This window comes from Passer domesticus, chromosome 6 (assembly GCF_036417665.1).
Source record: "Passer domesticus isolate bPasDom1 chromosome 6, bPasDom1.hap1, whole genome shotgun sequence".
Classification (NCBI taxonomy): Eukaryota; Metazoa; Chordata; class Aves; order Passeriformes; family Passeridae; genus Passer; species Passer domesticus.
In genome coordinates this window covers 54778271-54792635 of record NC_087479.1, presented here as the reverse complement: position 1 = coordinate 54792635, position 14365 = coordinate 54778271, and the positions used below count along the sequence as shown (strand labels likewise).

General features: G+C 37.4%; 1 protein-coding gene across 3 annotated transcripts in view; it reads right to left on the bottom strand.

Annotated features, from left to right (window-relative positions):
* GOLGB1 (golgin B1) overlaps window positions 1-14365 on the bottom strand; it is a 34161-nt gene that overhangs the window by 17114 nt on the left and 2682 nt on the right. For 2 of the 3 annotated variants that reach the window (XM_064425903.1, XM_064425904.1), the window contains exons 3-21: window positions 13706-13849; window positions 12871-13017; window positions 11689-11811; window positions 10941-11108; window positions 10497-10682; window positions 10107-10229; window positions 9850-9963; window positions 9427-9748; window positions 8977-9086; window positions 8522-8639; window positions 8338-8429; window positions 7727-7877; window positions 4156-4265; window positions 3234-3357; window positions 2266-2396; window positions 1416-1463; window positions 1008-1117; window positions 573-741; window positions 118-222 (exon numbers count right to left, since the gene is read on the bottom strand). In XM_064425903.1, the coding sequence (XP_064281973.1) occupies window positions 118-222; window positions 573-741; window positions 1008-1117; window positions 1416-1463; window positions 2266-2396; window positions 3234-3357; window positions 4156-4265; window positions 7727-7877; window positions 8338-8429; window positions 8522-8639; window positions 8977-9086; window positions 9427-9748; window positions 9850-9963; window positions 10107-10229; window positions 10497-10682; window positions 10941-11108; window positions 11689-11811; window positions 12871-13017; window positions 13706-13849 (2595 nt within the window). The remainder of the gene's footprint in view (window positions 1-117; window positions 223-572; window positions 742-1007; window positions 1118-1415; window positions 1464-2265; window positions 2397-3233; window positions 3358-4155; window positions 4266-7726; window positions 7878-8337; window positions 8430-8521; window positions 8640-8976; window positions 9087-9426; window positions 9749-9849; window positions 9964-10106; window positions 10230-10496; window positions 10683-10940; window positions 11109-11688; window positions 11812-12870; window positions 13018-13705; window positions 13850-14365) is intronic. The other variant, XM_064425905.1, reaches the window with a different exon arrangement.

Sequence of the window (14365 nt, the reverse complement as noted above, 5' to 3'; positions counted from 1 at the left end):
AACAGAAAGCTCACTGTATGAAATTTAAAGCCGCTCATGCTGTCACTTTTGCTGACATTTAAATGGGCCTGAAAATGAACACAGAATTTCTTCTCTTACATTATTTTTAGAAATTACCTTTTCTTTCAATGCAGCGACTCTTTCCGTGAGATCACTGATGGCTGTTTTCTGCTCCACATTCTCCACTTCATACACACTGCATTTCTTTAAGGCTTCATTCAGCTTAGTATTAAAAGTTCATGTGATAGAAATACATAGAATTCTATTAAAATTGTGATGTTACCAGTTATAATATTGAGTTCACACAACAGTGAAGTTTATACTTTTAAATTCATAAACAAAAACTTATCACCCCAATAAAATGTAAATACTTTCATGCAAAGCTGTGTTGGGTCTAAGAAATCCTTACAGCTAACTTAAAGCAAAGCAATTAAATGACCAAAACTGTAAAGACAAAGTACAAACTTTCAGACTGGGAAAACAGCAACAATTCTGTTGGGACACAAATCAAAAGTTATGGTTAAAGCTCATCAGTTCTAATAAGCGAAATAGTAACTATAATTTTAACTTACCTTTTGTTCAACATGCACAAACTTTTCCCCAAGCTCTTTGTTCAGAATTTCCTTTTCTTGAAGCAGTTTCCTCAGAGTTTCAACTTGTTCCAGCTTTTCTGTCATGCTCGCCAGTTTTTGTTCTCTTTCTCCAAGTGAATTTTCAAGGAAACTATTTCTGTCACTTAATCTGAGAAGAAAATACATATTTAGACATTCTGAAAACAAAGCTTGCATTAAGTCTTCTAAACTTACTAACCCCAAACTAAGAGAATCATTATTTTTACACTTTCCACTTAAACTTCCAAGTATAAAAATAACACAACTGCAAACAGAAACATGAGCCAAGTAATTGTTTTTTCAAGTGTTTTGAGAGATTATACGCCTCATTAGAAGTTGAAATTTAAAGCAAAGAAAGCCAATGGTGTGTGTTATAGTAAAGAACCTTGGTTTTACCCTTTAAGCTGCTCATTCAAGCCAGAGATCAGAATTTGATGCTTTTCCACATCTCGCGTTTGTTGGTTGCGCAGTTGGGTGAGTTGAGTTTGCAAACGCTCATTTTCATTCTGCAACAAAGCAACGATGAAGAGCATTATCACACCCAGAGAAGCATGAGAGAACTTCACTTCGTTCACACAGCTTTTGGGAGGTTTCAAACACAGTACAAATCTCCTACTCTAGTCAGATCCACTGCACCAATTCAAAAATAAAACCACCAAAAAAAAAAGAAAAAAAAAAGTCATACAACAGCAACCAACAACCAAAAGCAAAACACATCCAGAATCAACAGCAAGTAGGACAAACGTGGCAAACTTGTCACCATTCATGAACAGAAGGTGGCATTTTGGAGGAGACAGAACACACCTGCACTGCCCTCAACAGCTGCCCTTCTTCCTCTACACCAAACGTTACCTGTATTGAAAGGCTTCGTTACAAGAGTCTCAATAATTAATGTAAGCTTGTCTCTTATCTTAAAACCAGTAATTCTTTTTTATACACATGCACCTTAACAGATAAAGAACCATGAGTAATGCACCAAGAGTTTGAGTACAAGATCAGTTGTGTCACTTAGTGAAAATATGGTTCCCAAATTACCACAGTAATTTGTCAGTCAGGCAATACTAAAAATAACTTTTCCTTTTAAAAGAACTCTACTGTTCTTTGTGGGGCCTTCAGTGAATGGTTTTAAAATATAGCTATGTGTCTAGGTAATATCTAGAGTTCAGATTGCATGTGTATTTATTTATATAAAACTATGGATCATTTTTATATAAGCAGTTTCTTCTCTAAAAATGTGTACGTATATATATGAAAAAATATATACACACACTCTTACAGAAAAGAAACTTAAGGGATATAAGGAGGGGGAAATTCAAACGAGTCATAGCCAAATCTAATTCTGGACCTTCTGGCAAAGACCTCCACAAAGAATTATGAAAATAATGTTGTCTTTTTACTATGTTTCTAGAACAAATAAATCTTAATCCTAATCATAATTCTCCACGTGCTGAACAAAAGCAACAGGCTTCAGCCTCAAAGCATAATACAGGATGTGCACACTCTCGGACAACATAATTAATGAGTATAAATTGGGTTTCAGCCATTTTTTGTCAGCTGCCAACTGATGGGCTTGGCTTACTGTAGGCTGTGATATAAAGAACAAACTCAGAATTATTCTCTTGCATCATCTGGTTTACATAACTCAAAAGCTCACCTGGAGAGCCTCCATTCTACCTTGAAGCTGAAATCTGTCTTCCAAATCCTGACAACGCTCTTCCAGAAAAAGTATTTGTTCCTGCAGTTGGTTTCTTTCCAATTCCAGCTCTTCAACCACACTCCGTAAACCTACTCAGGTCAAAGAAGGAAAATTCTTTCAAGAGAAGTCTACCAAAATTCCCAAAGTCTAGAAATGGCTGCAGCTCTTTATTCAAAGTTCTCATCAGTGATGGGCACAAACAAATCTCATCTATTTCTAGTGGAAATGCCTGAGGCACTACATCCCCAAAATTTCTTTGGCAAAAGTACCCTTAACTGTTGGAAAACCCAAACAAGTTGCAGAGCTTATGAACTCAGAGGACCTAGCAGAAATATTCAAATATTGAGCCACCACTACCATGGCCCAACCAACAGTGTGGCTCATGTTACATTAACCACAAGTTGATCAGGCACTTGCAGGATCATATATTAAGTAATTATTAATAAATTGGTCTGGACTGACAGTTTGCAAGTGAGCCCATTCCAACTTAACAATAAGATGCATTTGCAATCTTTGCCACTGATATAAAATCATCAGCATTAAAAACTGAGAATTGTACTTTTAAATTAAGCAGCAGTGGAATGGAATTCTGGTTTGCAACATAACTGTGATATAAACACATTCACAGGAACAACTCAACTTAAAACAAACACATGATCTTGCCACATGGGATATTTGATGGGCATCAAAGCTCATCCAATTCCAGTGCTCAGCCATATTGATGCTGTACTTGTGAGCCAGAACTAGGCAGTTCATCCAGCACGCACATGCTTGGAAACGAAAAGGAAGAAAACACAAGCCAAAACAATCCAACAAAGATTAGAATACACCACAAATGGGCTGTTAGCTGAATTTGAAAACAAAAATAGACACAAAATGCAGATGCTCTGTGCATGCTTTCATCAACTGTCTAGTCGCTATCACACCTGTATTGGGTGAAGGGTACTCTGGCCACCAACCTCCCATGTTTTCTCCTTCAGCTGAGTCAGTGCTATCCAGGGTGACATTCAGTTCTTGGAAGCATTGTTTGCCATCGAAGGGGAATTCTTCCTACACACAAAACATGAGAAGGAAGTTTAACTTAAAGAAGGAAGCAAGCAGGGGTAAATTATGCTACTAAAACCACAGTTTCAATCAAAAATCCCAGAACTTAGCACTGATTCAGGCACTTAAATGCAAGTATGTGGGATTGCTGTGAACTAGTGGCCTCCCCAGCTTCCAGCTATTATTCCCAGAAAAGCCAAGTCTCTCACAGGTTTTTTTAAGACACCTGCAAGCCTTTAAAAACACCCTTGGCTATCTGACAAGCTAACGGGTAACAGTGTTCAGATATCTTAATTATGCCCTAATTTCTGAAGTTAAGAGTTCTCTGAAGTATCAGGTAACTAATTATCTTCTTCCAACAGTCAGGTAATGGGACAATGACATCCTAATTCTTAAAAAAGTTACCATTTTTTCATGCAAGGTATAGCACCACCTACCTAGAAGTCCAGCTGAATGAAGTGGCATTAATTATTCAGTAAAGCTCCACCAGCAAAGAGATTTGTAAAGATTTTATAGAAGCCAAAACCAGCCTTAACATCTGAAGCATGCACATGGCTTCAGGCATGGGAATTACTCCAGAGAGAACCTTGTGATTTTTCAGGGGAAAGGAGTAAGAGGTGTGATGCTATTGGAATTTCTCTTCTGGCTATGTACACGATCATTAAATTTATCCATGTTTTCAGTTCCAATCTATGTTCTTAAGCTCCTAATGTTTTAAAGACTAAAGTACCACATAAATAACAGTACTTTCCACATTTTTATTAACAGACAGGTAAAAATAAACTCACATCTCTTTGAACCTACCTGCAGCTTCCTGCTGGTCTGACTGCCTTTTCTTCTTGCCTGCTGCAGCCTGCCCATTCCTTGAACTGTGGCCAGTTCCTCCTCCAGCTCCTGCTGCCCTGAGACTATGTCTGGATCGGAGCAGCCAGGAAAGAACCAGTCATCCTCAATCAGTTTTGTGCCACAGGAAAGCATTTACATTTATATCAGACACTACTACATGAAAAGAGACCAGGGACAGGGTGAAGTCCCTACAAATGACTGACAGGAACAAGATTAAAGATTAAAATCCACTGCATTCACCTTGTGATTTCCCTCCAACACTGCTATGTAGAACAAAGTCTGAGTATCTCGCTAAGAAGAAGAAAACTGAAGTTTAACTTCACTTCTTCATCAGCCTCTAAAGGAAGATTTTATACAGGAGGGTGGAAAGGAGAGATTATACCATGGTAAGAAGGAAAGCCAATCAATTAAAATGCCAAATTACATCTCAATTCAATTTACCAGGTTCAAATATGCCTAATTTGTAGGATGAAAAACACAGCTTTTTCAGCTGATGCCTTTTTATTCTCAACAAGCACATTCATTTTTATAAAAACTTTAATTTTAGTACAAGCTCTAAAGCCAGATCATTTGAGGAAGTCACAAGCACATTACACTGCAAACTGGCATCAAACCATCTTATCATAATTAGTAACATCATTCTTTTCAGGACAAATACAGAATCACTAGTAAATAAACACACTGAATAAACTGAGAATATGAAAGCTTAGGTATGCATCCTGTTCATTGTTAGAAATGATTTGTCATCTGAAGTGCATTCCCATCTGTTTTGTGATACAACAAAACACGTTTGGGGTCAAGATTAGGAAACAACACGTCCCATGCAAAGCAGACACAACAGCAAGCCAGGGAAAGGGAGGGCAAGTAAAGGTGGCTCCATATTTTAATTGAAAGTTACATTAATTGGATAATTACAAACTTGGCTTTCAGTTTAACCACATAAATCCACAGTCGTCCTCACAGCACACAAAACTCAGAGAATTTATGTCAATGCATCTGTGAGGTCAACACCAGGAACTATTTGGAGATTCAGCCCTACAAGGAATACCTTGCTTTCATCTGAGTTGGCCAAGGATGACTTATACCACAGATTTTCTGAACTCACAATTCTGTAGCACCTGCTAGACTTAAATTCTTCCTGTAATATTCCAAAATTACACCCCTAATGTCTTGTCAGAAAAGATTAGTGGGGAAAAAAGGTAAAGAAAAAACAATGACCCTTTTCAAGTGGGATTGATAAATTGGATTATACTTCTGATTTCAATTACACTTTGGCTTCTTACACTGTCAATATATAAGTGCTTTAAACACTCTTGTGTATTTTCTAGATTTTACACTTTTTTATTATTATACACACATTTTCAAGGCTGTAAAATTAAATGCTGAATTTTGATCACAGGCCTTAAACCTCTGTTGACAGGAACTGCCAGTTAAGAGGTTCAAAGAATAATATCTATTCCAGGTAAAAATTTAACCCCTCCTCTGACACTGTAATGTAGGAACCCAACATATTTAGGCTCCTAAGTATCTGATGATGAAAAAAACAATGAAATTACAACTGTCACAAGAACAATGGAAGTAAAGAAATTGGAGCTTTAGAATGATTTGGCACACTGAGACAAGTGTTAAAACACTTCCAGTTAAATTGAGCATTGCTTTAACAATTAGTAAGTAAATACGTTTTCTAATGTTTTACAGCAGCTTAGAAAGCTTTTCATTTGCAATTATCTAACATAAAAACCTGAAAAACTTTCCAGAACACCTTTTTTCAGATACGCACTGCATATAAACAAATTATGATGTCAGTACTTCCCTGAGTCACTACTGCTGCTACATATTACTTACATATGGCTTAAAATATTGGTAGCTAATATTAATGCATGCAAGCTCAGCAATTTATGGGATGGAATATTTTTTTTTAAATATTACTGAATTTCAGATAGCACTAAGAATTAATTTGATTCTTACTTAGTCACAACCACTTGTGGCAAGCCAAGAAATTTGTCTCTAGATAAAAGATAAATATGGAGTCAGCTGTTACTACAGTGAAAAAATGAAGATGATTTCATTAATATAAAAGAAGAAACAGGTAGTGCAAGGCAGGAGAAACTCAAGTTAAAACCCAGCAGTTGTTACACATATTGCTAAAATCCACAAACCATCAATGGCAAACCTTGCAAGGCACTGTTGGCAATTTTCTCCACAAGAAGCAAGAGCAGGAGAAATCAGCAACAGTACATTGCAAGGGGCCATTGCTGCAGGAACCTGCATGCACAAAACTGATGGGAAACTGTTCTCCCTGGCTGCCCAGATCGCAGTGGAGGGTAGGAGTGGAGGGGGAAGGGACGCTCAGGGCTCACCAGGTGGAACGGCAGGAAAAAAAAGAAACAGAAAGATCATGCTACTCCCAAGGGGAAAAAAAAATGCAAAATTAAACCTGGACTGAGGCAGAGGAAATTTTACAAGTGTTATTAATATTGCATGTGGCTCTGTGGCCAGCACAGATGTGCTAACAGGTAGATCTGATGGAGGGGTATTATTCCCTTTCAACACCAAACCATAACTCCTTCAAACAGAAGAGATATGATCCTTAAAACATTTCTGTGCTTACACACTGAACTTTCAAATGGATCACGGAAATGAAAAATAATTCAGTTGCTGATTGAAAAGAGAAGGCTCAAATTAACTAACTGGATTAATTATGATGGTAGGTCCTGTGCATTAAAATTTGCCATTATTCCCCATGCAGTTAACTAAGGGGACAAAACTTGTAATTTAGTTCAGATGGCATGGAAAGAGCAATAAAAGCTATCTAAAATTTAACCAGACTTTTATAAACTTTAATAGAAGCAACTTCAGTTTCTCATCAGCTGATTGATTAATAATTTAGCAAGCTCAAAAACCTGACATTACTTCAAATGCTATTTTCTGTAGGCAATTTGATGTTTTTAACCACCTCCAAGCCACTGCCAGTAAGAATTATTCAGATGGCCCATGTAAGTGGCAGCTACTAACAGATCACTAAATATTCTGAACTGAATTAATGAGAAATTTCCTAAAGAGAAATTCCATGCCAGGCACATTTTGCTTAACTGTCACCTTCATTCCTCTAATTCAAACCAACACTCTGGTCCCCCAGACTTTCACCAGTTTTCCAGGCAGGCAGCTTTAATATTTCAATGGGAAACTATTTATCATTGACAAAATATGATTTTTAATCATTTTTACCATTTATCATATGCAGACAATAAGCCTGTCAAGCAGTCTTACAAAGCAGCAGCTCAAATGGCAAACAGAACAGCACATCTACTAAATAAAAATTATATAAAACAAGATGAATATATGAAAAACAAACTCGAGGGAATAGGAAAAAGCAGAAATTGCAAATTTCAGCAATTTCACTAACGATACATATTTTATGACTACAGAAATGAGTCATGGTGGTGTCCTATCAATTCGATCTGAAGCACAACTGACACACACAGATCTATAAAAACAGGACTGTTGTACTGGAAATAAAATAATTCACCTTCTCTCTCCTCCTCAATCTGAGCCATTCTCAAGGCCATGGCAGATTTCTCTTCTCGGACTTGATCCCGGGACTCCTCTGACTCTGGGACATTTTCCTGCCATTCCAAGAGCTGACTCTGCAGTTCATCCACACTACCTGATTCACTGGCCTAACAAGAGAAATTCTGGATTAAAATTAATTTACCACACCCTTCTGCAAATGTAAATACATTGTAAGTTGGCAAACCACTGTAATTCACCATTTAACTTAAATAAAAATCGATGAAATTGATAAATGCAGATTGTAGATATTGTAGATTATGTGAAAAACAAGTCCCACAAATTCATAAAGTATTAAAAATATTTTGTCTGCAAAATAACAGCCACACTTTGATGACTCACATTAAACATAACTAAATAAACAGCAAACTGCTTGGAAAAATGTAATTTAAAGTGTGTGCAAAGTAGGTAGATATCAATCTTTCTGAGTAATTTAAAACTTGTCATCATGTTCTCCAACTGAATAGCCATTGACAATTCCATCTATCAATAAATTAATTCTCAGTTCCTTTTCAAAGTCTAATTAGCACCATTAATCAATAACTCATGCAAATCAGTTTCCAAGCCAACCTGTGAAGCTGCTCTCTTTGTAACTTGGTCAAGATCAGCCTGCAGCTTCCTCTGCTGCTCTTCATAGAGTTCGAGCTTTTTCAGCAGTTCTTCTACAAAAACATAACAAATTTGGTTCGTGAGAACGCAAATAATTTTGTTTTGCCTCTTTTCTTTGGATCATATGCAAAGTATTTTCTTTTACCATTTTGAGTTCCAATTTCATGCAATGACTGCAGTTTTGACTGTAGTTCTTCATTTTCAACTTCCAATTCTGACACACGATTGCTTAAGGCAGATACATCATTGTTTTTTGAGGAAAACTGAAAGAAAATAGAGTTATGAGGGTTTCAAACACAGCAAAGTCTTTTTTTCTTATTCTTAAGTAGTATCTAGAATAGCTGTTTTTCTAATATTTAAAGTGCCATACAGCAGCTCTAACAAATTTACTCCTGAAAGCTGATAACACAGTTTGTACTATTTTTTATTTAAACTACATCTTGTATCAACACTTTATGTCCATTCCATTTTCATACCTTAATTCATAAAGTAAACTGTTTTAATATTCTATTTACACCACAGTTTACTTTTTCCCAATCAAAACTCCAAGCACAGTAGCTGGAGAAAGACACAGAGCCTTAAACACAAAGCTACACATACATTTTTCAGTTCATCCTCCAGCTGTTTGATTCTTGATTTAGACCAAGCCTTCATTTTCAAAAACTTGGCTTCAGATTTGCTGGCCTCTTCTGTTTTCAATTTCACTTGGACTAAGAAACAAGAAGCAGGAATTATTTAAAACTGTAGAGTATTAACATAGACCTTGTGTGTAATTCCTTTAGCAACTGAAAGTTATACACACAAGACAACAGCATTTACAAAAAAACATAAGAATTAGACACAGTGAGAAATTTACAGTTCATGTGATTATCTTGGTAATCCTCTAACCCTCATTATTATAGTACTTGATCCCTTTAATTACTGTGGCAATAACATTCCATCGAATTTCATGTAGTTCTAATTTCAGTAAGTGCAAAATTAGCTCAAAACACAAAGTCTGGGACAAAGAAACCTTTAATACTGTCAGTGACAACTGTTTAAATAGGATACCTTCCAATTCTTCCATCTTCTCTTTGGTTATAGATTCCAGATCTTTGACTTCTTTGGAGTTGCTCTGTCCACCAGCACTCAACTCTGCCACTTGTTTCTGAAGCTGAACCAGGGCCTGGTCTTTCTCTTGCAGCTCAGTTTCATGTTTCTCTTGAATTTCATGCAGTTCAGCATTGTGTTTCGCCTTAACTTTTGTCATTTCAAGCTCATGTTTCTCCATCATGTCTTTTAATTGGGCTCTCATTACATGTTTCTCAGCATCCAGTTTAGACTGGAGGTTCTCTTTTTCAGACAGAAGACGTTTCAGGTTTTCATTAATCTCCTGTTTTAAAAAACCAAACAAAATTTATGATTTCATTGCAAAGTATTTCTCCTACCATTGTCAAACACTACACCTGTACTACTAGTTATGGCACTTCTTACTTTCAATTGCTGGTCCTTGGCATCCAGCTCTTTCTGCAAGACATCAATCACCTGTGTCCTTCCCAGCATGACTTCTTCCTTTTCATGGAGCTTCTGTTTCAAAGCCTTTAGTAGCTACCAAAAATAAAAAGTTAAATAATCAAGCAATCTATAAAAGATTTATTTTTATTCTCCCAACCAGACACTTGAACTGTTTTACAGAGTTTAGTAATTACATGACTCCAAATTCAAGCTGCTGAGCTTCCAGAGCAACATACCTGTTCTAGGTCAGCACTTGCATCAGATTTAGCAGCTAATCTAAAAAGCTCCTGCTCATGTTTTTCTCTCTGTGCTTCCAGCTCTCTTTCCTTTTCCTGGATAATATTTTGAAACAGACGTATCTAAAACCAGAAAGAAAATAAATATGAAAACAGTCCACAAACTATAGTAAAACCACACTGAACTAACTAAAGGTACAAAAAGATAACAGATTCCAAATTAAGTCTGAATTTTGCTTCCAGTAACATTAAATACACTAAGTAGTCACTTATGTTCACTCCTAGCAAGTTTCTAACAACTAAGCCCAAATGGCAGCCTCCTCCTCACACACCTGTATTCTACTTGTCCTAAGAACTGGAGATAACTTTTGGAATCCTGCATTTACTTACATTTTCCATGTATGTAGCTTCTTTTCCTTGGAAATGCTCTCTTTCCTTGCTCTGAATGTTTTTCAGACTCTCAATCTGCTCCTGGAACAAGCTGCATTTTTCCTCACTGTCTCCCACCTTCTTGGTAAGGTTCTGCACCAGAATCTCCATGCTTTGCAGTGATGACTCTTTACTTGCCAGCTGGTTCTTTACAATGCAAACCAAAAGACAATTAGCAGAAAAATGATACAGCAATCATGAAGCCTCTCCCTGGTAAGAACAAAATAATCAGCAAGTAAATATATATAAAACAAGCAAGTAAATATATATAAATTAAGACAGTCAATAAAGAATTTTTATTCACATGAATTAACTGTATTTCAGAGAGGGACTAATTAAGTAACATATAATTCATTGGTTCCCTGAAAGCTCTATAGAGACTTTATAACTGAGCTGCTAACATACCTTCAGTTCTTCATTGGGCAGGAATATTTGACTGGCAGCATCACTGGATCCACAGGCCACCTGCAAATCCCTGATGTAAGCATCCCTCTCAGCCAGCTTCTTCTCCTTCTCTGCCAGCATGGCATCCATGTCAGCCCCACGGCCGCGCTGCGCCTCCAGCTCAGCATCCTGAGGTGAAAAGGCACAATTGTTTGTGGTCTGTGCTTCCATCTCCGCCACAGAACAATGTCTGCATAATTTCCTTACTGTCTGTGTTAGAGTACTCCAAAAATTACAATCAGATGCATAACTGCTTCTGTTTGAAGTGTAATCATTATTTACTGAACATTTATTCAAACTCTGCAGCATTCCCATTCCTGCCACCATCCCCAGGGAAGTTATGTCCACAAAACACCACAACATGAAATCAGCCCTTGCCTACATTTCCTCCTGTTATGACTTATTTTTTCAATGAGGAAAATTGAAGCAAACCAGTACTTTTGTTCAAAATGCAAGATTTAAACACAACACTGATCCACAAAGTGTGTCTTTATGTATCCTTCTCCATTGATCCAGGATTCCCTGCTCACTGAAGGCACAATGACAGAATTCCCACTGCCCTTGTTCAGGCTGTAACATAACAATTCCTCAACAGAAAACTCCCAGAATGGCTGTTCAGCAGCACAGACTTAAATATATACTTAAATAAACATAGTCAAACATAATCCTGCATCACAAAGGTGAAAAGTCATGTCATACAAAACACCACCTTTTTCTGTAACTCTTCATTTTTTTGTGTGATCTGGGATTCCAGCTCTTCAATTCTCCTTCTCAGCACTAATATTTTCCCTCGATTTGCTGCAGCATTTTCCTGGTCTCCATCTTTTGATGCCTGCAAAAACAAGGACGTTTGCATTGAGCAGGTAACTCCTGGATTCTGTACCTCTACTTAGTCTGATAATATTGCTGAAAAAAGCAGACTTTACTCACAGACTCTATTTCAGTTCTCTTCTATATTTCATATTCCATAGAGAAGCTGGCACAGAATTTATATTAAGCTTATAAAAGTCTTTGTATTTAAATTATTCATGATAATTACTGCTAAAAAGTGGACTGGTATGTGCAGCAAGGAGATTCACTTTTTCCAGCAATTGAAACTCAATCTGGCAAGTGCAGTCCACACATATCAGAGGAAAAACAGGGCTACTGGGGGAAAGAAATGTAAATTCAACCATTCCTAAGCATGTTTTTAATCAGAATTTCCCCAGCTGTAATTGCTGTTTTATAGAAATTATCTGCCATTACAATTGCTAAGCATGTTTTGTCAGCCAAAAAAAGATCAGAAGAATAGTTACTGCACATTTTTGAGGAAAACTAGGGACTGCAACAAACTGATTGTTACCTTTCCCTTCCAGCACAGCTTTAAAATACAAACCTCCCTGAAAAATTAAAGCCTCACTGAAGTTATTTTAGAAGCTATATGAAGTCCTACTCCGAAGAAATACAAGTCTACTTGCACAACTGTGTTACTACAAACACATCTGAGACTCTCTTGTTAACAGTAAAACACCTGACACTTGCCAGCACTTAATTTACATCCTGCTAGTAAGGACAGTTATACATTTCCTAAGGAACAAGACAGGTTTTGTTTTCATTTCTTCTCTAAACCTTATCTGCCTGATTTACATGTGCCAAAACTTTGAGTTGCTAATAGGATAAAGGAGTGAGAAATTTTTACTAAAACAATTTGAAGGGAATGTGCAATTTTCTGGATTTCTATTGAAAAATAAAAGAATTAAATAGAAACACAGAATTGACAGCACCCACTCAGTCTACCTTGATCCTAACCTGACTCAGCTCAAAATTTTAATTTCCCCATTGAGTCTAGCACAGCAAACAGCCTACAGCATCCCAGAAATTGTATCTGCTTTCAAATACGAGAACACCTTACCTTTTTTGGTTCTGCTTTGGCCTCTAAGCCTCCTGCCACTGGTAACTGCTTCTTAAGTTCTTCCAGCTGCGAGGTTAATGATGCAACCTTGGCTTTGTTCTGCAGCTTCAGCTTGGAAAGTTTGGCATCAGCAGATTCCTTCTCCTCCTACAAACATCAAAGTCATGACAGACTAAATTAGCTACACGGACAACTGCCTCCTTCAATTCTTCCATAAAAAAAAAATGAGAGGAGAAATCTGAAGTGATTAACAAAAAGTATCTTCCCTACAATGTTTCATTTTCATTATTTAAATATTCTCTTCTTTATTTAAACTTTCTGCATATGGTGATTACTACTGTATAGAATTCAAAATCTTATTATAAATTTCCCTATTTTTTTCATAGCAACACAAATTCTAGGCTTGATTTTTTAATGAGAAGAATTATTTTTTCATAAAAGATACAAAAAGACACCTTCATGATAAAAACTTTTTTTTTAGAGATGTCTATATACAATGAGTTTTAAAACATGGAGTATTTAACACTTGGCTGTTCACATCCACAGATAAAGAGGGCAGAAAGAAATCTCTTGTAGGAAGGCATCAACCTTATGACTTTTTAAAAAAGAGTAACAAACCTCCAAAAAAGCCTTTGGGATATTAGATATAAATTCCTTCTAGCTCAGTCCTGGAACAGAACACACACTGGGAACAAGCAGCAATGTCCAGACCCCAGGATAGCTCCTTGTGACCATCCCAGAGCTGCTGTAACAGACTAGAAGCTTGCAAAACATGACAAAAAGGACTGAAGGGGGATTTTAAACAATGCTTACAACACGAACACATGCTCAGTACCTTCAACTGAAGATCTTTGCTCCGGAGCTCAGCATCCTTCTCCCTGACAAGCTCCTTGAGCTGTGCCAGCAGCTGCTCCGTGCTCGTCAGCTGCTCCGTCAGATCCGTCACGGCCGCGCTGCCCACGGCCCCGGAGCCCGCAGCCTGCAGAGACCAGGGGAACACTCAGCCTGGGGAGATCCACAGTGCTTCCAAAAAGCCAAATGGGGCACACTGCACCGCTCCTCAAGCGCCTGCGCTTTGTGCCCCACTTCATCACAACAGTCAGCAAATGCAATGCTAAAACCTCCACGGGTTATATGTACTTAGAGCAGGCTGGTTTTACCAAGCCACGCGGAATTCTAAACCCTTAGGAGCTGCTTTAGCAAGCTTGGCTTGAAATACAGCAAAACCATTCTAGGTACGAACACCTGAACTTCCTCATTCCCTTGATTTGTGTGGGGACAGCCAGCAGTGCTGCTAAATAAAATAAATACCCATAAAATATTGATATTGAACCTACTCTACCCAAAGATACCCTGAGGATGGAGCTTATGTAACTCCTACAGATGTTTCCTTAAGGCAGGATAAGCAGAGTGAGGACAAGCACAACAGCTGTGGAAGGCACGAGAGATTAAATATCAAGGAGATAAGGAACAAGGACACAACCCGACTTTTAGA